This window comes from Pollachius pollachius, assembly GCF_949987615.1.
Source record: "Pollachius pollachius genome assembly, chromosome: 10".
NCBI lineage: Eukaryota > Metazoa > Chordata > Actinopteri > Gadiformes > Gadidae > Pollachius > Pollachius pollachius.
This window is the reverse complement of record NC_136943.1, coordinates 20,050,430-20,075,480: the sequence shown is the minus strand read 5'-3', so window position 1 is coordinate 20,075,480 and position 25,051 is coordinate 20,050,430. Positions and strand designations below refer to the sequence as shown.

Sequence of the window (25,051 nt, the reverse complement as noted above, 5' to 3'; positions counted from 1 at the left end):
ACCACTATTCAAGCCTAAAGCCTGGAGACAGTAGGGGTGACTTCAGAAGAACCTGCTAATGCTAGATCTCAGCCAGGCAGCAGTGCCCAGTCTCATTACAGGACCGAGTCTAACAGCAGGGCAATGGTAGATGTCTCCAGGGATGTGCGGAGATATGTTCTGCATTTGCCCTGAACATTGATTATGTTACAAACCAGGGTAAGTCTCTAAGATCAGACATAGTATCACTTTTTCCACGTTACTTTTCCAGATCAAATCCAAATAAGCTTTATTCCTTTAATTGATAAAGACTGACAATTATCATCTGACTGACCTTGATGCAACCAATAACCACTGATCTGTCTGCTGTCTGTTTGAGCAGTTTATTAAACGAAAACCAGATCCAGAAAGATCAAAAACACATAATCAAACTAAAGAACTCAACTGAGCTGCTAATATATCTGTATATCTTTTTACTTGGCTTATTGGGTTTTGTAAGAGCATATAGTGTTGTCTTTCAGAGCGTTTATCAAAAGTACAAAATTACCTCTATAAGAAGGGCATTATAAAAAGTGACAATCGACATATTGCTTAACACCATAATAGCTTACAAAGTGTGGCACGCTGAATGAACCACCTCCTCCCCAAACAGGACACGACTTAGCTGGGCAAAAGCCAAAAAGGTAAGTTTATTCCAAAATCAAACATAAAGTCTCTTACTGAAAAACACAACAGAACAAAAAACCTGGTCGGAATCGACGGTCCGATCTCTCGTGGGTGGAATCCCGTCACCCACGAGGACCGGTCTCTCGTCATTCAGGCAGAGCCCTGAATGAGTGGAGAAGCAGGCTATTACAGCCCTGCTTCTCCACCTGCCCCTCAGGTGCTCCACATCTCCTTAATTGTTAGCAGCTCCAATGTCCTTACTGGACACTGGCGGAAATGGGTGGTAGACTTCTTCAACAACCCGTCCCCTGGGCTTCCAGGGACGCTGTCCCGGAGCCACAAATGCCACAAATGACGGACAAAACTATAATAATAATAATAATAATAATATATAATACAACTGGACAAAAATATAAATAAAATATAATCTATAAATATAAATATAATAATAATAATAATAATAATAATAATAATAATAATAATAATAATAATAATAATAATAATAATAAAATAATAGGTAAGGGATGATGTATAAAACGCTGTTCATTATCGGGAAAATAAGCCCCGACAGGGTGAACAGGATACTGACGCAGAGCGGAGGTGTCTCGCTTCACCCTGGAGGGGCTTATTTTCGTTGGCAGAAAAAGTCTGCCAACGACGTTGACGTCGCTTAGCAACCGAATACGCAGGGGTTGATAAGTTACCGGACTACTTGCGGAATGATACGAAAGCCGTGAATCAGAAGCAAAAAATCTGCTTTCTTTGACAGCGGTCATTATATGCTTAGCAACGGTCATTATCGAAAAATAAATAGAATATAGATAATAAAATAAACACACAACCATCACCAGCCACTTAATACTGAAATGTGTCCGTAATAGACACTGGTAGTCAGTACAACAGCATATCACCCAAACCACCACAACAAACACAATGTTGATGCCCCTCCAAACCACCACCACCTGGGATCCAAAATGGAAGCCTTAGGTAGGTTAGGAAACATGGGTAAAGTGTTATGGGCCCAGCTGCGGACCTGCAAATAAATAATAAACAGTTGCCTGAGAAGTGAAATTTGTCCAAGAGGTGCTGAAAGGACATTAAAATTATATTAAGTTCCTGAAAGTCTTGATACTGAGACTTGACCATCTTAACCACAGTCTGCTGGGGAAGGAGAAAAAATAGGATTTGCAGCTAGTAGGGAATAGGCAGAAAATGATGGTAAAGCAAAATAGCTCTCAAACTGAACCCAGATCCTAAGAGAGGTTACAAACACATTATTCGTATAGTGGAAGAATGAATAGTGAGTGTACTCACATTTTGCAAAGGCACAAACTCAAGTACTGGACTAATTGACCTTAAGCCAAAAGGAAACAATCAAAGACCATCACATTAAAGCCAGTATATAAACCTAAGTATGTGAGGGTTGCAAAGACTTGCAAAGACAAGGTCTTTGCAAGTATTTTTTACAGGAACGAGGAACCTTCTTTTTCCAGATAAACTCTACGGTATCTAGGGAAGAAGGTCTGAGGGAGGAGTAGAGGTATTGCCCTGGAACAAGAGGGAGAACCCTGGAAGAACATAATTTATTATATCAGAACCGGCTCCAGCAGCTGAAGATAGATGAGCACAGACCAGCTGTCACAGTCTTCTGTTCTACTCAGGAAAACAAAGGGGCAAAGTTAGCATTGTAGAGGTCTTCAAAGTTGTGTGTAACATGAACTCTGAAGATACGTGAGGATATGGATTGCAGTCCTATAGGGTAGTTTGTGTAGAGGATAGTTCACAGAAGCTGTTTTAATAGGAAATATCTCACTTTGTTCAAGTTCAATTTGTATCCAGATATTTAACCAAATGTTTGAAGAGTGGCAAGAGCAGCAGGGACAGAGAGTCGGGTTGGAAACGTATAAAAGGAGGTGATCTGCTTAAAGGGAGACACTTGACTCCATACTAATCCTAAATATGCCTGTAATATGGGGGTTAGCTCAAAGCGCTATCGAAAGGGGTTCAATGGCGATTGCAAATAGAAACAGACTCAAACGGCAGCCCTGTCTTGTAGAGCGATAAAGGCTAAAATATTCAGATTAAATATTATCTGTCCTGACTGAGGCCTGTGGAGAAGAATAGAGCAGCTGAATCCAGGAAAGACAACTTTTCCCAAACCAAATCTCTCCAACGTATAAAAAAGGTAATTCCACTCCCCTATATCAAATTACTTCTCAACAAAGATACCAAAGCCTCCTGGGTATTAGAGGTGGAAGCCGCTCATATTTTCCTTTGCTTCATCTTTTGAATTTATCATTTGAGTGAGCTCTAATTGCATAACTATATTGATGGTTTTAATGCTATATTATCCATTTTATAGTTTCTCCATACATCCAAAAGCTGTTGAGGGCTTTCCAGTTCTGCAGCAATGATACGATTCCAATGAGCTTCTAGCAATAGAAACATCTTTGAAGTCAAAAATAAAGAGTTTGCAGGTGGATCTGTGAGATCAATTCCCAGATATATCATACACATGCCGAGATAAACATCTTCCAGCCAAACGGCTTTCACCTGCCTGGAGGCCGCTACCAGCTGCCCTGGGAGATCCATGGAGAACACGTAGCAGAGTCCTAACGCATACGGTGGGTACGTGGACTCGAGGAACTCCATGTCTGGCATAAACCACTTGGAGTTTGGGTCTCGGTGAACGGGAGCCTTTCTCACCACGTTGCCCGTCATGTACCCGTGTCTGGGGGTCCTGTGGAGCTCCTCTATGAGGCCGTGAACATTGATAAAGGTGTCTGAGTCAGTCTTCATGGCGTAGGACGCGCCGGGGCACCGTGAGTCGAGCCACTCCAGTATGAGCATGGTTTTAATGGTGAGGTTGTGGTAGGTGTCCACAAAGTCCCCCTGGAGCAGATCCTGGTGTTCCACGCTCTCACGCAGCAGCTGGGACACACACCTCATTCAAGGTCAATCATCAGGATCCATCATTTCTATGTTGTACTGTACAATATAGAAATGAAGGATCCTGAAGGATTAAACATGAGTGAGATGTACAATTTGTACATCTCACTCACGTTGAATCCTTCAGGATCCATCATTTCTATTTTGTACATATTGTTTGTGAATGTATAAAAGTAACAAAATAATTGAAGGGAACACTAGATAGGACGGAAAATGATTTTCGTTACCTAGAAACAAGATAAGTTACACAATCGAGGGTCTAGTAATAAAGCCGACCTTTCATGAGCAATGTGCCTGATAAACACACCTGATCCTGGAGGTAATTGTCCTGGTCTTCAGCTTGACCCAACAGAAAGAAGTGGCTCACTCTTTTGCCCAGCACTGTTGTTTCTCCAGCCCAGGTGTCGCGGATTGCATTGCGTGCAACCCGGTTGTGTGGAGCCACTGTGATCATGATCACCAGGAAGGGCTTTTTCTGTAGACAATGCTCTGGTTCATCCAGTATGAAATGGTGCTGCCGTGGAGAAGACACAGAGTAGAGATTAGGATCCTAAGAGAAATTTATGATAAAATATCAATCACACCAATTTTTTTTACTCCAAAAGTCGGAATGACAGGAAAGCATTTGTTTTAATATTTTCAAACGATTCGGCATATTCACCAAAAGCTATTCATGACTTTGAAACACAAGGATTATGTTTAAGTAAAGTGAAAAGTGCCGACTGGGGAGAGATGATCAACATGCTTACACCGTGTGTGGAAAAGGGCCGGAACGGAGACCATGAGGATTGATGGTTTAAAGCATACAAATAAAATGCAAAGGACAGCATTAAGAGGACTGCAAGGAACCCAAACAAAGGGGGCCAGCCTCTTGTCCATGGAGCATCTCCACTGCTGAAACAGAAGAGAATAAATTATGACGTTTGCACGATGACACGTTTAGTAGAGCACCTGTTTGACAAACCCACAATGAGAATGACAAAGTGTGGTCATGGGTTGGTTTGAGTTCAAAAGTTCATCCATGGTCGTATATTTTAGTTGGAGACACAAAAACGAATACTATATAAATAAGCTCAATTGACACGATGTTGCATAACTTCTGAATTTGATTATTTTAGACAATGATAAATGAAGACTATAATTCAGAGAGGGTGAAATAGAGACGGAGATGTATATAGAGAGACAGAAGAGAGAAATAAGGTGAGATGAGACAGGTTTGATCGGGAAACAATGTATCCCAGTAAGGTGAGATTTTTAACAAATGTTAAAGTTAATCAAAAATCAAAAAATACCTCTAGTTGAATTTAAACCCCTTAAAAAATAATCTATATTGAATTAACTTATTTGTGTAGCTTTGATTTAACAAACAAAGAAATACAAGATACACTTTAAAATGAATAGTATCATGAATATATGCTTTATGTGACCACAAATGTTGATTATTTTAGTTTGTGAAGTTTGACTGAATGTTTCTGTCTAAGAAATAAGACAGATACACTAAGAATATATGCAGGCCAAATTAAGCCAAAAATCATCATCATCAATGTTGATTATCAACCTAATTCCAAAAGTTATATTTTTATTAAGTGAGGAATCACATTTAAGTATAGACTTACCAACGTCCAACGTAAGCTCTTTTGATCATCTCTGTGTGAATGAGGAGTCAGGGCTCGGCTATCCCACGGTGCCAGACAGACAGAATACAGATGCTGACAGCCTTCTGATACTGTCTGCAGTGTGGTTTTTGTGGTCGACTACGTGTTAAAGCCTTTAGTTGAGTATAAATAACATCATCAGAGGAAATGTTCCGCTTTTTTCATTTTGCAGAAAATGACGGCAAAATAAATATATAACCATATCCATCCAACACATAGGTTAAAGGCTTCAAGAGTTTAAGGTTTAAGGCTCACTTTAATATCCCCGAGGGGCAATTTGGTGCACAGCCAGCAGTAAAAAGAAACAGCAAACACATAACAGATAAGACATCAAATAACATAAAAACACACATGTGGTCATCGACCAGACTGATGGCAACAGGCATAAACTAGAAAATGTAATCCCACGCAGAAGGGATTACTCTGCATAGAAATGCCTGTGATCTCTCTAATCTTTTTGCACGTCACTTTTGATAAAAGCATCTGCTAAGAACCATAACCATATTTCAGTTAAATTCTACTGAGGGTTGTATAGCCAATATAAAGATTGATAGTTGAGTGTGGATGAGTTGAGTTATGGTTCAACAGAATAGAGCTGTTAAAATGTATGTTGTTTAAAGGAGACATATTATGGTGTTTTCCAAACAAGTAAACATAGTATTAGAGTTCCAGTTTTTGAAGCTGTTTGCTGGAAATAGCTTTTAGGAAAATTAATCTCGCCTACCGCTATTCCCCTCTGTTGCAGTCCCTTCAGAATACGCTGTTTCTGGTGTCTGTAGCTTTAATGCAAATGAGCTGCTGCCCATTGACCAATGAGCTGTCAGAGTGAACCACAGCATGGAGGAGAAGTTATTGTTACCGTTTGCTGACTCCTGGAGCTCTATATCAATATAATGTAATATAATATAATAATAATAATAATAATAATTATAATAATAATAATAATAATAATAATAATAATAATATTACATAATATATAGGTATTTATATAATATTATATCTTATATCACGGCCGAAAGCTATATGCGCCTCGGATGATATTATGAATCATGAAGACTGCGTCTGACATCTCTGGTACTTCCACAACAAGTTAAGACTCGTAGTGGGGCTTATCTCGGCCTTGGTTGAGTAGAATTGGGGGAAAGGAACTTTGGCCTTGACTCTCTGAAGTCCATATTGAACCGCGACATGGAGGAGAAGGGGATTGTACTCCTGAGCTGCCGGACTGCCGTCGAGCTATCCCCGCCAGAGCTCGGCAGCAGCCCGACAGCTCAGCTCCGGGAGTACAATCCCTTTCTCCTCCATATCTCCACCGGCGGCTCTGGTGGGGGTAGCTTGGCGGCAGTCCGGCAGCTCAGCTCCAGGAGTACAATCCCTTTCTCCTCCGGACTGCCGCCGAAGCTTCGGTGGCAGTCCGGCATCTCCGCCGGACTCCCTGCCAGGCAGTCACATGGCAAACTAACAAATTAGACATCTATTTTTGTATGGAATATCCATGGACCTATTAAAGAAGGGAATATCCCTGCTTCTGAAATGCGCGAACATCTCCGCCCAGCGCTCGTCCGCTAGTCCACAAAATCATAGCTTTGCTCTGATTGGAGAGGGGTGGGGAAGTGGGAGGTAATATTCAAATGTACCTCTTCCTATGCAGGAGGGGGCACCGAAACTGACTCGCTCGTTTGGTAACTGTAGGCGGGGTACTTTCAGAAATGCATATCTCACTCAAAGAATCATCTACTGACTTTTTTAAAAGTTTGTATGCGTGAGACCCAAAACAACACCCCAAATCCTAGGAAATGTGTTGTTTTCATAATATGTCCCCTTAAAGACTGCAGTGTTTATTGTACAATTGTTCAAGGCCTCTCAAATAATGTTGACATTAGGTAAATTAGTTGTTTAACTTAATAACTGATGAAACACTGATATACAATATTAGGATATTGATGAGTGAATGCATTAGATCCACAGAAAGAATTACAATTGAATGTCAATGCAAAGTGTAAAACATTAGTTAAGAATACATTGCACAGAAATGGGATGGGGAGCAAATGAGAGAAAATGGGTGCACCTAAATTATTGTCCCTGGAATGAAAGCCTTTACACTATCATAAGCAATAGGTCTAGCTATTCTACAGTATTTTGGGCTACCATAAGTTTGCAAACAGTTTCATCATCAACAGTTCCTGCTCGGAAACAGATCAGTTATTCGAAATTCAAATTTGACTCTTTATTTTCGGTAGTCTAATTAAGCCTAGGTAAAAGGTGACAATAACTGATATTTACCACTAAAGACTTTTACCAAAACCAATAAACAGGCATTCAATTCAATTCAATTTTATTTATATAGCCCTTCATCACCATTACAGTCTCAAAGGGCTTAACAGGCCAAATATTTATGCCACAATATTTGTTTACCTTGAAGCGATGGAGAACATGCATAAAAAACATTTTTATGCATGTTCAGCAATGTGGGCGGGTAGTTATGGTTGACAGGTGTGCACACACAGAGAAAGGCACACAGCCCTATGTGACGGAGACACCACACTGGTCTGGTCTGGTCTGGAACAGGCCTGAAAGACAAAAGCAAATAAAGGGTAAAAACTTCCACCAAAAACAAGGAATGCGTTCATTACAATTTAAATATTTTAAAGTAATGCTGCATCATCAAGCTGTACTGTTAGTTTAGCTGGTCTTGCTGTTAAAGGTGAAAATAATTGGAACTTCATACCTGACAAGCCTGCGGCACGACCAAGGAAGAGGTGTTTCAAAAGCTCTTTTAAATGAAGATTACTCTCTGCTGTGAATGAGAAATATATTATTTGAGACAATCAGGCGTGTGTGCCATCTATATGGGCAGGTGGGACAGTGAACTACTAAGTTCATGCACCCCAAAAAATAGTTCCTGCTTATAAATTATTATTATAAGTATTATTATTAGATCTGTAGTGTATTCTCTATTGTTTCAGTTTGTCTTCAACTGTTTTTGGTCGTTGAACGTGGCTGCGATCAGGCTTTGTTTACTTAGTGTCAAGAAGTTAACACGCCAAGCAGTGCTGGTACAGCTCAACAAACGTAGCCTAGTGCTAGTTTTATCACAGTGACCTATCGGCATCGATAGGAGATGCAATCATTTTGCAGTCACCACTAAAATAATAGTTTCTGGTTGGGAAGTAGTGTGCAGACAATTCTGTATGACATCCAACAATTTTGAGTTGCAGTTACAAAACCCAACAACTAATAAAATATACACAAGTTAGAAAAAATTGGACCACACATTACAGAAAACTGAAAGAGTTCTGGTTTTGTTTACCCATAGCAACGGTTGCTATACTTCGCTGGTTAAAACGGATGAGAATGTTACAGACTCAATCAAGGAAAAAACAGCCACTGTAAATTGAAATACCATCTTCATTTATAAAATATTCCATTTAAATTTCAGTCTGACATATTTGAAGCCTACAACAAATTCACAACTGTAAATTAGGTCATTTTATTCTCAAATTATATATTAGTCACGGTTGTGATTCCTGGGTTTCTGCCTCACCAAAATGTATGGTCACCACACGCTACTGGAGACAATTGTATCAAAAGTCAAGTAATCCCATCTCCATGAAACTCCCTTAGTTTATTTACTTTTGTATTACAGTTTTTCATAAATGTCATGTTTAAATAAATAAATTCTCATTACTTATGTGCTAATTCTTACATGCTCAATGTATACAGGAGGAAATGTTGGATGAATGTTGTACAAAAAAGCAATTGTGGGAAAAAAAAACCTCTTCAAAAATACAGACACAGCAGGTCTAGCTGTTAAAGATGGAAATAATGAACTTCATAGCTGATTAGTCTGCAGCACGAACAAGGGAGGGGTGATTGAAATAGTCTTGGAAAAGACTATTACCCTGTGCTGTGAAAAAGAAACATAATATTTGAGAAATTGTGACTAGTAATATTGCTATGCAAAATTTAATTATGTTTAATTCAACAAATAACATTACACCAAGACGAAGGCATGCACTATGTCCAAGCCTGTCAAACTGTTAGAGACTTGGACAACTTTCTCAAAGACAAACTTTTGTCAGCAAATATGAGCCATTTGACTTATTTGTTTAACATGCTGTCATGTTAAACAATCAGTTTCAAGGCTGATAATTAGTGGATTAACCTAGATCTCCATTGGCAATGCAATACAGGTCACTAGTGTTGAAAATTTAACATAGAAATATCTGGCTTTTTCCCTGTTATGTCTTTTTTTCGTGCAACATTGTTATAAACCAGCAATGGAGTGTTGAACACAATTTCATTTAACTGTGCACTATTGTGGCATGGTCTGATTGAAAATAAAGTTAATTTTGACTTGGCTCATTTTCAAAATCTGATTACTCTGAACAGGGAAAAATCATATTTCATTGTGTTTAATTTTGTTGTCATAGAAGGTCACTATTTAAACTACAGGACGAAATGTTAGATGAATCCTGTGCAAGCAAACCAAACTTGATAATTTCAAACTGACGCTGCATTCCTTTTTCTGTTGCTCCATTGATTATTTAAGTAGGCAGCGTAGTAGTAACAGAGCCCGTCTACCTCTGTTAAATATAAATATTTATGCACAGAAACGTTGTCCCCTCTGACAACCAATCAATCAGATGTTCAATGATACCGGGAAGCACTCAACATGTTCTTATCATGGGAGTAACATTCTCTGCACCTCTTATTTTGTTGTATGAAATATATTTTGATATGTTTTTAAATACAACTGCTGATAGGACTGCACTATTATTAAATTTTAAATGTTGGCTATTTCATCCGCCACTGTGCAGACCTAGGCCTGCACAGTGGAGACCACTATCAAGCTGAAAATCCAAAATGCCGAAGCTAAACGTCTCCAGCAAAGCCAAATCCCCCCACAGCCAAGCTACCAGAGCTGGAGCTAGTACCATCAATAGCTGGAACCCTGCTAGCGATTCTCCCACCAGGTCGGACATGCCTCCAGATAAAACTTACGGTATGTGTAAGGAGCTGTGCAAAGAGGTGTCAGGGTCAGTCATGCGCTGCATTAATGAATGTTTCGATGCCTTTGAGGCCAAGTTTCAGTCACTCGCAGCTTCGCAGGCCACAAGCACGTGGGGCTAACCAGGAGCAAGCCACTAGCGACCTTTACGTCCGCATGATAGCGCTTGAAGCTAAATACACTGAACTGGCGGGACGCAACACTCAGCTTCATACCAAGGTGCTTGACCTGGAAGCCCGCTCTTGGAGGTACAACATCAAAATTGTGGAGATACAAGAGAGTGAGGAGGAAGGTAGACCCACTGAATTTGTCGTTAGATTAATCCCCAAACAGCTCAGTGACGAACACATTCCGCATCCGCATTCTGTTTTATATTCACTATATTACAATGGTCCACTTTGAATTGCTGCCATGTTCAGGCAGCCTGAGGTGTTGATACTGCTCATATTTCCACTGCTTTAATTTCTTTAAATCATGGTACCATATAGTTCATGTTACTATAATGTCGCGGAGAGGGGGCTAGTGGGAACATATTCTAGTTATTTGCCTAGTAGCTCCTTACGAGATGAGTACGGGATGCTATGTGCCAGGTTCGGGGAGGCACAAGATGGGCTGGGAAGGGAGGGATGTTATTGCTCTTTTTTTTTCTTGTTTCTCATTGTTTTTTCATATGGTTAGTGCTTTACTTTACACTTTTTGGTTGTAAACGACACATTTGTCTTATTGAAGGGGCAATATTTCTGTAAAACGATTCGCTATTGATGAACAGAGTGGTGAAATTTGTGAGCTTTAATGTAAATGGATTAAATGGACCTGTTAAACGAAAGAGAGTCTTAACACATTTTAAAAAAACTGAAAATAGACATTTCCTTTATACAGGAAACCCATGTGATACCCCTGGAACACAGAAAATTGAAAAGGGATTGGATAGGGGAGTGGCCATTTTGATAATAAGATCACCCCTGTAACAATTGGAGAAACCATTGCTGATACATTGGGGAGATATGTTTTAGTGAAATGTCCGATTTACTGAGAACCCTGGACCCTCTTAAATTGTTATGACGGTGTCAGGAGGACGGCAAAACATTCTCATAGGGGGTGACTTCAATTGGATCCTGTTCTGGATAAGTCAGCTCTATCAGAATCCAAATCTAGAGCAGCCAAAATCACCATATAATTCATGAAGGAATTAAATTTAGTGTGGAGACAAATGCACCCTCAAACCCGAGATTATTCTTTCTATTCTGGATGCCACAACTCTTTAACTCGGATTGATCTTTTCCTGTTGTTGACACAGCTGATTCACAGAGCAGTAGAATCTGAGTACTTATCTAGAACAATATCATATCACTCACCTCTGACTCTGTCCATTTATATGCCTGAAAAAACTACTAATATGTATAGGTGGCATCTGAACCCCACTCTCCTTCAAAAGCCAGATTTCTGCAAATTTATAAGAGATTGGGCTATTCTGTGAGACAAACAGTGCCTCTTCTCCCAATAGTTTTATATTATGGGACACACTAAAAGCTTTTTTAAGGGGACATATAATCTCTCATACCAAAGGTATCAAAAAGAAATACATGGCAGAAATATAAGAATTGGAAGCAAACATTTTGAAATTGTAGGACTTTCAACAATCAAGGTCTAAAGAAGTACACCAGTTATTGGTAAATAAAAAGCTTGGATACAATACTTTGCATACTTATAAAATTGAAAAAAAAAACATTCTGAGAAGCAAGCAAATGTACTACGAATTGGGGGAGAAGGCTCACAAAATTCTGTCTTGGCAACTGAGAAAAGAAGAAAGCTCTAGGATGATTAATTCAATCCAAACTGAAACAGGTTCTGTATCATATAACCCAACAGAAATTAATGATGCATTCAAACAGTTTTACACACATTTGTACACATCAGAACCACCAGAAAATCTGAGTAACATTGATGAATTTTTGTCCATAATTGAACTGCCCAGACTTGGCCAAGAAGGTCAAAATAGCCTTGATCTGCCTTTTACACAAAAATAAATTGAAAAGGCTCTGGGCTCATTTCAAGCAAATAAATCTCCGGGAGAAGATGGGTTTCCTCCATAATTTTTGCAGGGAATTTAAGGATTTACTCCTCCCACTTTCATGGATGTCATCAACTCTGCCTCTAAGACTCAAACAAAAAAAAAAAAAATAGAGATCCATTGAAATGCTCTTCAAATCAGCCAATTTCATTGTTGAATGATCTGAACGGAACCCAAAATAGCTGTGGCTTTAGATGCTGAAAAAGCCTTTGATAGGCTAAACTGGCCATATTTATTTAAAGTGTTGGCTAAGTTTGGGTTCGGCCCATTATTTATTAGTTGGGTTCAAACTCTATACCATAAACCCCAGGCAAAAATCATCAACAATGGACAGATTTCGTCTACATTTCCTTTAGGTAGATCAAGTCGAAAGGGACGCCCTCTGTCTCCAGCACTTTTTGTCTTGGCAATTGAGCCTTCAGCTGAAGCAATTAGAAAAGATCCTGACATAAAGGGCTTTCAGGTCGGTCAGACAGTTCATAAAATTAATCTTCTGGCAGATTATGTTATTTTGTACTTAAAAGACCCTTGCAACTCTCCTTCCGAATTACAAACATTTCAGGCTATAAGGTGAATTTGGAAAAAAGGGAAATTATTCCATTGACAAATTTTGATTTAAGTAAGTTGTAAATCTCCCAGTTTTCTTCCGTCATTTCACGGAGGAACGCCGCCTTTTGGTCGATCCCACTCCCTATTCTGAAAGTAGAGCGAGATCAGTGAGGCCGACCGCACGACTCAACAACAATAATGGCTGCGCCCGTGAAGAGATTTATTTTCTTTGTATTTGTACCACGTTGGTCATTTAATATCTTGCTGTGTGTGCAATGCAATGTAAAGTTGTGTTGTTTCTTTTTGAGCTGGTTTGCTAAAGAGGCTAATATAGATAACAACAATGACTAGCCAATGAGAAACCGGAACGCTATAAGTGCTGCAAGACAGGAAATTACATCATGTTTTCGCTAGAGCAGGTTGTACGTACCGGCGCACCATACAAATGGATTACTCCATGAGACAAAATGACTCAAGTAGCCAAAACAGGAATACGTACCTTGGTTGTTTTTGAGAAGCGTGTCTCAAAGGACTTATGAGCAATTCAAATGTAGTAAGGTGGTCGGGCAGACTGTGGGGTTCGCACATCACACTCCCAGCTGCTGTGGAAAGGTAGATTGCTTCTAGAATGCAGGGTCGTTTGATAGCTTCTAGCTGGAAAGATTAATTAGCCACCGCAAGTGCAAGCACGACAGTGGTCAAAAAGTATAAAGTTTACAAATATAAAAAGTCATTGACAAGATGTATGGACCTAGACCTCTGTGATAGATGTTGAATGGTATCGATTGGTTCGGTAGTTTTGGGCACATTCATTTCACGTTTTTTGTCGGAAGAAGAATATTGGAAAAGGGATATCAAGATTGTGCATTTCTATGCACAATGATGATCACTAATGGCCAGGTGAGCAACAATTTTATCAGATTGGACGCCAGGATAACAGGAACCCAGGCAGTATAAAGAAAGAGGGTTAGGGTTTTATTTTAACCATGAGGAGGCTGCTTCAACCACCCATCCTCCACCTAGACTCCACAAATACCAAAACATTAAACACAATCTAAATAATATAATATGGGTGAATGAGGCTGACCATCAAGTATAGTAGCAGACAGAAAACAAGGAACTTCATTTAAAATGCAAACATCCACAAGGGAGACATGAGAGACACTATTAAATGGGTTGAATTAAATGATAATGGCCTTCACTCACTCATAAAATGAGTGAAGGCCCACAAACTTACAGATTTTCAATTATTGAAAGTTATAATTAAGGTTATATTCATAAATTAATAAATGTATTTATTATATTAACAAGAGTTATGCCCATATGCTTAAGGTATTTCATTCCCCCCTTTAAGTAAAGGATGTAGGCTATACCAATCTTTCCCAATCAATCTGCCACAACTGTATTTATACTGTGTTCAAGACAACCAAAGACAAGTTTTAACTCGGAGAGCCCGGATTCCAACATCATTTCGTTCCGCTGTATATTTACTTTTGGCGCAACATGGCCCAACATGGCCCAAAGGGAACTTGGTCTATTGTTGCTGAATGCTTAACACAAAACATTTAAATTATAATTCATGCTTCTCTTTGAACATGAAGGAGCTGAGACCAAAACTGGCTAATTTAATTGGAAAGTAGCAGTTCAATTCCAGGGGCTCAAAATTGTATAATTGGAAAACCGTTCAATCCATCTTTAACAAATCAGAGGTCATTTTCTCAGAGTTTCACATTGTGTTGACGGCAAAATATGGATAAACAGATACCTACATGACTGATTGATGGACCTACATGATTTTATGCTATATAACATTCTTCATTTTCAAGTCAAAATATAATTTCTGTGGCAGATCACCCCAACATAATTTAGTTTCCTTCGAGTTACACATCCCACTTCAACACTGACCCCTCCCCCTACCACAGGAACGTAACCTTGTCCCTCTACTTCACTTTTGTTTATTTGTAGCCTATTCATTCACTTTCCTGTCAGAGTTGCCTTGAAGGAAGCAACACATGTATTTAACACTAAAACCTACTACTGTGAACCGGGCATTTGGCATCATTGGGAGACTGGAGGACATCCAGTGAAGACAGCAGGGAGTGGGCAGCTAGTAACCAATCCACTCCTCTCTCAACTTAGAGACAACCTAAGAAAGCAAACACGATAAAACAACCTGCAGGCCCTCCGAGTTGAAGGAAGGAAGAGAGGCCTACACAGACCGACCCCACGGTAACGACCGAAACGTGCACAGACATCAAGAAAACATGTTAGGCAAGTGTGAACCAACAGGGGTGGAATGACTGGAAAGGAAGACCTGACGGTGAAGAGCCACCCACTGATAATCACCCAGGAGTCACTGCACAGAGCTCCCAAAGAACCCAGTAAAGCCAGACAGCGGAGAGGAAGGAACCATGGAGGAGGAACAAAGTCAAGTATCAAGTGGACGAAGAGAAACGAGACAGAGGCTTGGTTGATCTCTGAGAGCAACCTGAGCACAGTGCTGGAACACTCCCTGCGTGGCGACGGAGAGACAGAGGCTCAGTTTGTTGCCGGGACATCCTGTACCAGGAATGTCAAATTCTGTGGAATCGCCAAGGAGCATGCGGCCACCCCAGGAGGAATGGGAAGTTGGGCGTTAGGCAAGCAACGTGATGGGCGAGATCGAGCAACGTGTGCATTGGTCCCTCAGGAAAGGGGCTTAGAAATTAAGACATCGCCACCTTCTCTTTTTTTTATTTAATTACTGACTTAGTCACCCATCTTAGCCTCGGGAGACTGTCTGACAAGCTCACGAGCAAAGCTCTGCAGAAGCAACTCTCAGACGGCCTGGCGAGAAACAATCAAAGCCAGCTCCCCGTTATATGCAAGGAGTGGTGCTATCAGGTCACTCTTTAACATTTGGGTGATGTCACCACTGAAGATGGGCACAATCCACTTCACAACAGCCAGCAAGATTGATGAGAAGGCAAGCTCATACAGAAATGGTTGGGACACCCTGAGGCTACCTCTCCACTCTATCAGCCTGGTGTAGAAGCAGGAGTGGCTGGTGAGCTAACCCCCAAGTTACCTGTGGACATTGCCTACGTCCAAATTTAAATCAGCCATGATTTTGGTTCAATTCTTCCAGTCTTCAAACTGGGCATTTGGCGGTCCACTGACATCCATTCTGTTCCAAATGAGTGTTGAGCAGCACCCTTAGCTTTCTCGTGGTTTTGTCCAACACAAGTCAGCCAAGTTGGTCTCCAAAAGACTGAAGAGACCAAGATGCGGGGGAATTAGGGAATGGCAGAACTTGGAACACAATGTTCATTTGGAAACCTAACATACAGCCAATAACTAAGCTCAGAATTCAGAAATAAAAGTCTGTGGGTGTGTTGAAACAAAATCGAAACTTGGGGATTTGTTCTTTTGTGGGCACATCTACAAACTGGTCACGTTCTTTATCCATATTTTTATAATTATTTGCGATTTTCTTTTGGCAGACTGAAATATTTTGGTTGCTGCCAAATAATTGTAGAAATAATTTGGGTCAAATAGAGGTATCTTGTAAAAAATAAAACAAAAAAAAGTCATACTGCTCAGGCCTAAAATCGTCAAAAGAAGGAGCAGTTAACTTAATTCTTCCACGTTAGAGAGCTGTGTTGATTCTGCTTTGGTCAGCAGGCTGAAGACACAATACAACCCTGTGGTGTCCTATGTGAAAGTCTATGACCAAATATTAATACTGTGATGACCAAGTAATACCATTCTGTATTGAACCTGATACCTTTAATGTCACGATCACTTTGCAACTGTTTTCTTTGTCTGTAATGACTTTTGCATCTTTCATTCACTTTTGCCTTGGTGGAATATAGTACATTGCCAATATATGAGCATTGGCAAAGTTGTGTGTGTCCGTACCAAGGCCACGGATGCACCCTTTGTGGCTATATTTTGGTCTCTGTCACTCACTGTTTGTTTTTCCCATCAAATCAAATCTCTGCTCTTATTATACAGATAGCAGAACAACAAGAGTAGTGAGATATCGGTCCCTCAAAAAGTGGCTCTGAATCTGTTTTCCCACGAAGGAGCCATTTGTCCTGCTCCCAGACCGACCCATGCTGTGTTGAGTGACACTATACATAAAGGTTTCTTATAGCACCACACAGAAATGGGCCATGCACCAACACAGTGTAGTGTCTGAAAACAGACAGGACTTAGCTTGATTCGGGGGAAAGATAAGGATCTATCTTTCATTATCTATTGGAAAAGATGATGGCCGCTTCTGAGTGGCAATCTATGAAGCTGGTTGGTTCAACACATGGTAGCAGTGTAAGCACCTTTATTTAAAAAAAGGCTTCTATTTAGAATAATTGAAAAGCTCCTTCGTCAAGCGAACCCATTAAAGGCGTTGTAGGTGAGATTTAAGAGGTATAATGTGAGTGTAATTGGTTAGAAATGGCATAGCCATCAAACAGCTATTAGTGAGTGAAATGCTCTGTGGGTCTGTTCTGGTTGGGCGCCTGCTACAAAGTTGTTGATGTTGTTCTCATGTGAACTTCACCACACGGTGCATGAAGGAAACACTTCTCACTGCTGGAGAGATGGAGGGCATGAGGGAACAGAAAATTAGGGGCATTTTCCGTGCAGAACATGTTCAAAATCTTGCTCTCCCACTCTTCTATGCTTTCACTCTTTAAAATGCTAACATTTTCCCAGCAGCAATGTTCGTCAAATGCCCTTTTTTTTATAAACCACCACTGGATCCATGTTTTTTAATTAACCCCACGCAGGTAACTGTGTTTCTGATTCATTAAGGATATTAAGAGGAGGCCTTAATACCTTTAATCAAAAGGGTAGAAAACATCCTCTTGTTTATCTTATGGTATACAACATGCAAACATACATTTAAACCTTGAAACCACTTTGGTAAATGTTGATAATCATCATATTTTGACTTTGAAAATGGCAAATAATAATTAAATCAACATAGTAACAGTGAAGGCACATCGGAGCTTGTTTTACAAACTGCTAAATCCGAAACAAGCCCTTAGTCCTCATAATCAACAATTATATTGCTTTTTGGTGCATTTGTATCCATTAGCAGTCGATCCTGCATTTAGAGAGTTAATCACAAAGAATACCTCAAACCAATATGCCATGTTTCTGTCATATTGCCATAAAACAAACAATAACAGTATTTCTTCCCTTGGGCTTTAATCTGTCTGCATTAGTTCAACAGGCAGACCCAAACTTGACAAGGCTCACACCCCTGCAAATGTTCCCCCCCCCCCCTCCCCCAAGGGCGGAGTTGATGTGAGCCCGGGTGACACAGGCCTGACATGCGACGCTACATCTTGTTTATGTACTGAATAAAGATCCCTTTTCCTCCCACGCCGGGGCAAGAACTGCCATCCTTGATTGACAACCCTTTGGTCAGAGGACCATAGATGTTCTTCAAGCTTGAGAAAAGGGTGGCAGAGAGAGAGAGGAGTGGGAGATGGAGGTTGGAGGGGAAGGCGTCGAAGAGGGAGAAGCAGCAGATATTCCTTACACAGGATAATAAGCACACTATAAGTAGAAAACAACCAATATGGATTTTATTTGCTCTTAATTAAATGATTTCAACCAAAAGTATCCAAAAGTTCTCAACATAATGAGCAAAAACAGAACACACTCACTTTATATTGCCACCGAATATAACAACTTAAACAAATGTATTATTGTATCAAACAACGTCAACTATTCATTCATTGGTTTGAAAAAAAACAAACAGACAATATCTTGGTGTAAAACCATGAAAGCAATTATTCCACTTAAATATCACGCTAACAATGTCTGTAACAATGTTTTGTTCCTTAAAGCTCACAAAGAAGAATGGGTCTTACTTTTTTTATGCAACGTAAAACTTGACCTGACTGATTAGCGATGAGTGTTTATCAGGGGTTGAGTCCTGGTCCACGTTCATATGCTGGGCTAAAGTCAGCACAAGCCATCGTTCCACATGGCCAGGGACAATAGGAGAAACTAAAAGAAAGCAGAATGCTGTGGACGATTGATCTCTCTCGCTCTCGTTTTTCCATTCATGAGCACACGCACACACTTATGTCGTTACATCATTTTCAAGGAGTTAATCATTCTTGCGTATTCGTAGTAGGCAGACTCTATGGAAACTGTACAGATATAACTCTAACACTGCAACGAAAAAAAAGTTGAGTTCAATATTACCTTAGACATCTAAAAAGTGAGGTTCTTCAGATTCAATCAAAAAATCAAAAACAACAAAAGAACAAAACACTGTTCGGAGAGAAGTCTCCCGTTCCCTTTTTTGAGTAGTACTGTTTGTTTATGGCCAAAGAGAAAACAAATATATATAGATATATCTATATACATCTATATATATAGAGATATATATATATAGATATATATAGATACATATTTTGTAAATATGTCTTAAAACCGCTCAGCTTCGTATTAAGTCTGCAACCAATGGTTGTTTCATTTTATTGGTTAATCCGTGTTTTTTTTTTCTCCTTTTCATCTAAATTAGTGTTCATGCAAATAGAAAAACATTGTGAATGTCTCTTTGTCCGGCTGTAAGGTGGACAGTTCACGCCTGGGGCTTGTTTTGCTGACTCTTGACTGATTTATTTGGCAGGGACTTGAACCCATGTCTGATTTCATTGCATTCTATGTCCAGTTCCAGGCTTGGTTGAAAATGCCTTGTCAATCCGTGTGAAATGGCCCTCTGTGAACTATTTTCACTTTGTCCAGAAGTCATGGTCATGAAGTATTAGGAACTACACCCTCAGTAACTTAGGAACTGCTGCAAGAGTCCATGTATGCATTGCTTTGCATTGGATCCAATTCCTTTCAGTCCACAATATGGGCCATACTACCACCTTGCTAGTTGCTGGGCTGTACATCGAGAGGTAGCGACTAGCTGTGGCTGAGCTGAACATACTTTATCCAGAGAATACATGGACCATGGCACTGAGCGAACCCCCACCAATTCAGTCACGAAACAGACACAATATCCCTCGGAAATCCTTTAGTTTGATGGGTGACTGGCATTCCATGATGACGCTATATTATTATTATTATTATTATTATGATTACCATTTATTTAAAGCAGGCTAATCTTCCACGTCGACATGAACTGGAGTTCTACTCCCTCTGATGGGACACACTGGTATTAGCAATGCGTCATAATTCCCAGTGAAGGCAGAACAGCTGGTATTCCGTGATTCAGCAATCCGTGACCATCTGCATTCCCTCTGATTGCTGAAGTATCCCGGTGAACGGGAACACAATGTTATTGTGGATTTCATTCTGTGTTCCGCTCATTTTCTCGAGGTCTGTTCCCTTGGGAGCGGCTGACCAAACCCTTGAGCCTGAGGCAGGGGTAACCGGCTGTGGACTGACCCACCACAACCATCGCCTGAGCTGAGTGAAGCTCCAACAGAGTTCAAACCGGTATGGAGTCAACAGCAGTCAACGCAACTATCACCATTTTAAACCCTTTGTGGGAAGCATGTCTCAGACCGAGTCGCCCCGTCCATCCAGGAGCTGTTGGCATGGGATCTGACCAATCGGTGAGAACCGCTATGAGGCTAGAAGATAATGCTCGCACAAAATGGTTCCCCGGTGAAATGTGCCGTTACCCACACCTGGCATCTGCAAGCAGCTGGAATCAGTCACTAAACAGGCCGGCAACAGTCTGCAGCCTGTGTACCTTAGTAGAGCTGTTAAAAAAACAAACATTGACAGACTCAGGTTGTTTGTAAGCAGCCGACGAGTGGCTGTCTGGACCCGCAGCAGCCTGTCCGCAGGCAGCAGTCAGTCAAAACCAGAGCAGTTAAAGCCCATTCAAAATTGTCCCCTTTTTTCATGTTTCCAAACGGGCGGTACTGATAAGATACAAACAAGCGGATGGTGCAGTCCGGGATGCGGCACCAACACAAAGCAGCCTGTAGAACCGGGCTGACTGTACACCAGCGCCAGGCGGCCAGGCGGCCAGGCGGCCAGGCGGCCAGGCGGCCAGGCGGCCAGGCGGCCAGGCGGCCAGGCAGCCGGCCGCTCCTCCTCCGTCTACCAGATGTCGGAGCTCAGCTCTCGGCTGGTGAGCGGCACGAAGGTGCTGTTCATGTGGAGGTCTGGCTTCTTCCCCAGGGTACTGCTCTGGCCCTAGAGAGAGACAGGTACGCACACACACACAAACAAACATACACGTCCATACACACAGTCGTTCACACACAGACACACACACACACACACACACACACACAAACACAGTAGTAGTTGAATGCGACAGGATTGAACAGAGAAATCCTTGGCATAATATATATCACAGATGTATGTAAGGATTAATACAGATAAAGAGCAGAAGTGAGTTTAGGCTTTCATCCTTCTTTAAAAACGAATCCCTTAATAGAAAAGAAAAACTATTAGCATTGGTATAATGTTTCTGCGCCACTCTTTCCTCTAGGGAAACTCAAAACACACTTTTAAAAAGCCACTAATCTCCCACACAGTACCGTAATTAATACTATCTCCATAACGTGTCTTCATGGGCCCCTGGGAAATACACAGGGAGAGATCCATTAGTGATAATCTCCTGTTTCCCTTACCTCCTGGCATCACTCTCACAGAGAAAATAAGAGCTTCATTTAGATTTTGCATTGTTTCTTTCTTCTTGTTTCTTTCCTCCTATTGGAAAGAATTAGTATTCTGTCACTCGAGCCTTCCTCATCTCAAGTGAGGTGGAGAGATCGATGGCTATGATTAGTCTCAGACTTATTACTCAGTTTTACAGAAGGCATTACGCCAGAGCCACTGCACTCGGCAGATAGAAATGAATCAATAGAATAGGGGCATTTGGGTGAAACGCAATTTCAGACACATTTCAGAGGTTTGGGGACCGTGGAAAATGTCCCAGGGTAAAAATGACATCTCCCATGAGCTGCGGCTCTATGGCGCTCGAGTCTGAGGGGGCTGCTTCGACCCGCTGGTGTCGTACACGTTTATTTTAGAGCAGCGATAAACAGTAGTGGTGGGGAAAACAAGATTTGCTTGTTGTTTCCATGCCTTGCAGCTTTTCTATTCAGTTTGGTGTAAATTATTTGCTGGATTGAATGGGTATTGTTTCCCGGTGGCGATTAATTATAACACTTGTAATCTTGACACAGGAGTTGGATTTCCTCCTCCTGATTGGCTTATTTTCTTATCTGCGTCTTACAGACGCCTCAAATTCCACCGACTGTTCGGCAATTATCGATGACAAAAACAACTCTTCAATGGAAAGTTGAATCGAAACAGTGAAGAGAGAATGGGGAGGCAAATCTGATCCAAACGAGGGCTGAGATAGCTCCTCAAAACACAAGAGAGCCACACCCTCTGATAGCACCGTTTGAATATCAAATCACTTTCTCTCCCCCGAACACATCTTAGACTTAGTTTCAACATGCAGAGGACCGGTGTGTGGCATCGATGCCTCACACGCAATCACCCTACCAGCCAATGAGAGGTCACGCACGCAGTAAGTAGGTGACCAGCTCACCCTACCAGCCAATGAGAGGACACGCACGCAGTAGGCAGGTGACCAGCTCACCCTACCAGCCAATGAGAGGACACGCATGCAGTAAGCAGGTGACCAGCTCACCCTACCAGCCAATGAGAGGATACGCACACAGTAGGCAGGTGACCAGCCCACCCTATCAGCCATTGGGAGGTCACGCAAGCAGTATGTGTACAGAAGAGGTCATGTAAAGAAACCGGTGGTGTTGGTGTTCCTCTCTCCCCACCTGTCCGTTCAGCAGCGTCATGGGGATGTTGCAGTAGACGTGGCGCCCCCCGGGGCCCAGGGTGGAGAACTGCACGGTGGAGGGCGGGGGCAGCGGGGGGGACAGGGAGGACGGGAGAGGGGGGGGCAGCTGGAACTCGTAGCTGCGGCAGAAGTGCCTCATCTGGGCCGCCGTGGCGCTGTGCCCCCCGCCCAGTGGCAGGGTCATCTGGTTGTAGTCTGGGATCTCCGTCGTCAAGGCAACCTCAAACAAAACAACGACAAGTTGTTGAATGTGAGTCTTTGGAGTTTGTGCATCAAAATGAGTCCAAAGAGGTTCATAGACACACACATCCAAAGGGGAACTATCGTAGGAAACATTTTGAATCATTAAAGCAATGAATGCGCTTTTCCTTTTTCTGCACTGCAGAGCCATCGTGTTTCCGCTGTTTCCCTGACATCTTGTTACCACTTTGACATGTCGCTCAGAGAACGGCCGCTAGTGCTCTGGAACCTTCTAAAGACCAGGAAGTGCTCGGCTCTGAGCTCACGTTTCCTGTGAGCTCAGCCACTACCGGCTCAAACTGAACTGCCCACATTGACCTGTCGGGATGAAGAGGGACGGGGCAGGCTTATGATTTCAAGTTTCCTGCGCCCGTAATATTCTCTAATTAACTCCTTATGCATGCAAGGGCAAAGACAAGAACGAAATAAAGTACCTCTTAGTACAATATGTCCCTCTTCAAATATACTGGTACAACGGGATGAGAATGTAACATGTAAATGAAGTAAAGGTATTAGGCCATGTCCGCGATGTGCCGGCTGAATGCTAAAACACTGTCTTTGTGTGAAAGGGTTTTCATACAAGCCTTTCAAAACACTATCCCTCCACGCTGGGGACGAATTCTCTCAGGCCCATGCCGAGACCACCTCAGTGGCCCACCAGTGTCTGGCTATAGAAACGTTTGGCCCGTCCACACCGAAACACAAGCCCAGTGTTTAAACATTCATCAACTGAGAGGGCACTTTTCAAAAGTTGACTATTTGGTGGTGGAAAACACTGGCTCAGGCTCAAACTGAGGCAGAATGAAGCAGTTTTACATGGAGAAGACTTAAGTAACAAACTAAAACCGAGAGAGGTAGAGAGTAGTAGAACGGGAGAGACAGGTAGAGAATAGTGGAACGAGAGAGAGAGGTAGAGAGTAGCGGAACGAGAGAGAGAGGTAGAGAATAGTGGAAGGAGAGAGAGAGGTAGAGAGTAGTGGAAGGAGAGAGAGAGGTAGAGAGTAGTGGAACGAGAGAGATAGGTAGAGAGTATTGGAACGGGAGAGAGAGGTAGAGAGTAGTGGAACGAGAGAGAAAGGTAGAGTAGTGGAACGAGGGAGAAAGAAAGATGAAAAGATTGAGGGGGACAGAGGGAGAGAGATGGATGGACATGGACACATCGACATAGATGCTTACTTGATGGTGTCCGTGGCGACTGTCGTTAGGTGGTGCCAGAGATGATGAGGTGGTTGTCATGGCAATGGTGGAGACACTGGTCTGTAGGTCCCCAAACAGGCCTTGCTCACCTGAATCCATCACCTGTTGTCATAAACATTATATCATCATTCTGCTGTTGTCATACAAAAACTGCTGTTTAACTTTACAAGTTATGTTGTTGGTAAGTTGCTGTGCTTGGAGCAATTCATTTCAAGTTATCTCTACTCGACACATCCACACACAGGCCTATTTTAAAATGCACTGTTTCCAAGAGGTTGCAGAACAGGGTCAGTTAAGGATTCTGTTTGCTGCCCTCCCCAAAGGCACAAGGAGTACACTCAAGATACACTGTGACACACATTCTCTGCTTTGTCTTTAAAATGGCTCACACAAAAAGTAAAAGAATATACTAAATTCAGGGACTTTAAAAAGTGTAGCAATAGTTAATCCCATGGTGTATACTGTGTCAATTTCTGTACTTGCTTGATGCAGTGATTGTTACGTTGTTTAGAAGTGGTCGTCTTTTCATCTGTATTACATCTCAGCGGTCCACTAACTCTAACTATGTTTTGGTAGAGACACGACATGGTTTGCAAATCATCAGGAATTTATCAGACCTCCAGTTGGTCTGCTAATGTAGGAATACGGATGGAGAGTATGCAGGCTGGGTGCAGAACCTTATTCCAGGCATCTCCTGCCATCTGGACTGAATCAATTTAGTGTTTCCTAAGTATTCTACATGAAATGCCTTTGAAATTCGATTATGATTTTCAAAAGGCTACTCCAGAAGACATACACCATACTGAGTTCAATTTAAATAAATGTTTTGTATCTCCTGCACTTAATTCCTTTTTCAAAAAACAAAATAGGCAGCATAGAGGATATCATTTTAACCGCATACTAAAATCTAGCCACAGGGACAGACGCCA

The 25,051-nt window shown here is 41.5% G+C and overlaps 2 protein-coding genes across 2 annotated transcripts in view; both read right to left on the bottom strand.

Moving 5' to 3' along the window:
* Window positions 1-1,880: 1,880 nt before the first annotated feature.
* LOC307081917 (beta-1,3-galactosyltransferase 2-like) lies at window positions 1,881-4,473 on the bottom strand (the record flags this gene model as incomplete). Its single annotated transcript, XM_079745289.1, has 4 exons — window positions 1,881-1,898; window positions 3,121-3,576; window positions 3,902-4,108; window positions 4,450-4,473. The coding sequence occupies 4 exons, from the start codon at window positions 4,471-4,473 to the stop codon at window positions 1,881-1,883; spliced, it is 705 nt and encodes a 234-aa protein (XP_079601415.1).
* A 16,477-nt stretch (window positions 4,474-20,950) lies between these two features.
* Window positions 20,951-25,051, bottom strand: part of il1rapl2 (interleukin 1 receptor accessory protein-like 2) — a gene marked incomplete at both ends in the record, with an annotated part of 281,883 nt that continues 277,782 nt past the window's right edge. Inside the window, 3 exons of the mRNA XM_079745288.1 lie at window positions 20,951-21,046; window positions 22,663-22,905; window positions 24,102-24,224. Of these exons, the coding sequence (XP_079601414.1) occupies window positions 20,951-21,046; window positions 22,663-22,905; window positions 24,102-24,224 (462 nt within the window). The remainder of the gene's footprint in view (window positions 21,047-22,662; window positions 22,906-24,101; window positions 24,225-25,051) is intronic.